This window comes from Atta colombica, unplaced genomic scaffold, assembly GCF_001594045.1.
Source record: "Atta colombica isolate Treedump-2 unplaced genomic scaffold, Acol1.0 scaffold189, whole genome shotgun sequence".
In the NCBI taxonomy this organism is placed as follows: domain Eukaryota; kingdom Metazoa; phylum Arthropoda; class Insecta; order Hymenoptera; family Formicidae; genus Atta; species Atta colombica.
Genome location: NW_017259281.1, coordinates 1,557,005 through 1,559,223, shown reverse-complemented (window position 1 = coordinate 1,559,223; position 2,219 = coordinate 1,557,005). Strand labels below are relative to the sequence as shown.

At 28.3% G+C, this 2,219-nt stretch overlaps 1 protein-coding gene across 1 annotated transcript in view; it reads left to right on the top strand.

The window, feature by feature from the left end:
* The first annotated feature begins 1,155 nt into the window (after positions 1-1,155).
* Positions 1,156-2,219, top strand: part of LOC108686743 (connectin-like) — a 4,364-nt gene continuing 3,300 nt past the window's right edge. The window contains exon 1 of the mRNA XM_018192193.1: positions 1,156-1,703. Within this exon, the coding sequence (XP_018047682.1) occupies positions 1,156-1,703 (548 nt within the window). The remainder of the gene's footprint in view (positions 1,704-2,219) is intronic.

Sequence of the window (2,219 nt, the reverse complement as noted above, 5' to 3'; positions counted from 1 at the left end):
AAAATTTCAGATATTTCATTTGTAATAATATTTTTGTAATAAAATTATAATAACAATTCAACTGAAGAATTTGAAATAAAAAATATAGTAATTATATAACAATATGACATACAGATAATAATATAAATATAATACAATAAAAAAATATAAAAAATATAAAAAGACACAACAGCGGGATTCATATATCACTCACAATATTTATTTGATAAAAGAACACAAGTTAATAAATTTAACGATTCAAGCACAGCAGGAAGAACATAGAAGAGCTTTGTAAGGTGCAATTACATAACGTATTTATGCAATAATGTCTCAAAAATAATTCCAAAATGTCTGCTTACGTATAATATAAAAGTTCTAGAGATAAGATTTTTTTATTTCGAATCAATTACCCCATATCAATTGAATGTAATGGAAATGAATTTAAAATATTACAGCACGATAGAAACAAAATACGAAGATTTAAAAATAGTACAATATAAAATCTCAGTATTTAAAATACAAAATTTTAATTCATAATATACATCAATTTGAAGTATTTTTATTCGAGTATTGACAATTTTTGAAACTTTTATTATGTATATCTTTAAAAGAATAAAACATATTCGACTAAAAAAATTTTTATTTATGTCGTCAATCGATGTGACAATGTGTCCACGTTCTCTTTATGGGTGGAAGAGGGGAATATTTTTCTCTAAAGAGCAGCCTGGTGATGGAGAAACGATATGCCGTTATGTATCGATGTGCTTGTAATGGAGCTGTCGAGCAAATTTTCTGTGATATAGAGCCGGAGGCGCGCGTCGTATCGTGTCGACTTTAAATACAATGAAAATCGACCCTTATCGCCTCGCGATGTCGCCTCGATGCTTCGAGAGATCAGTTGCTCATTATTCGCATTAAATTCATCTAAGAAAGGAAGAAAATCGGAAAAAAGAAAGAAAGTCTATGTTATTGTTTTAAAAAAAGCCTTTTATGCAAGAAAAATATATAATAAAAAATTAAATATCTAAGATTGCTACATATCAGTAAAAAAATAATATATACTATTAAAATCTTCCGAAATAATTTTATTATGAGGTAATTTTATTAATTAATAAATTATAATAATTGTATCGCAATATTCAAACGAAACTTTCAATTCTCTGTTTCAGGATCATAATGCGCCAGTTTCTGTATAATTCCTTTATCCTTGAACTATTACTGCTGACAAGCTTGTTCGCGTCATCAGGTCTGGCGATGTCAAAGACGCGCGACAAAAAGAAAAATATTAAGGAGACGAAGGAGGTGAACATCTGTGACATTCTGGGCCAGCAGGCACCGATCTATTGCTACTGCAACGACGGCCTGCATAATTCCAGTGTCGTCAGTTGCTTGGTATTGAGCAAGTTCGAACGGAGCGATCCCATGTGGAATTATTTTAAATCGCAAACCCAGCTCGAAAAATTGACGTTTACGGTGCGTCAGCTCGACAGCCTCGACTACGTACCTGATCATTTGTTGCAAAATTTGAAGAATTTGCGCATAATCGTATTCCAGCATGGAAAGTTTCATAAGCTTGCCAGTTACACTTTTAGCAATCTCAACAGCATTGTCGAGATCAATCTCAGTGGCAACATGATTGTCGAATTGAGCAATTATACCTTTGAAACTATGCAAAATCTCACTTTTATAAATCTCGACTATAATCGTATCTTCGAGATTATTAGGTATGGATAACTGATAATTGAATTATCTATTAGAGTAGAGATGGTCATTATAATCTTTATTGAATTTGTTAACACCTAATGAGTAAAATCCAATTTGTTATTTACAATTTATTTGCGTTATTTATTCTTTATTTTTATCAATATTCTTGCTATTTGGGCTATTTGTATTATTTGATATTAAAAAAATATAATTTATATAATATGTAAACACGTACGTAAACACAAAAAAAGGTCTTTTAAAAGAAATGTTCCAAAATATACTTTGTTATATCGCAATATTAAATTGAAAATTATAAACTTTATATTTCAGCTGGAAATTAATAATTTATAACATTAACTACAATCTAATTATACGGAAAGTTTCTTATATAAAAATGGATAAAATGCATAAAATTAATTATACCTATAATATACTTTTAAAAAATTATAAAAGAAGAATATATTAATTATTACTTAAATTTATTTTTTCTACAAATTGATATTAGAAAAATACGTCAATTAAATTATTGAACAATT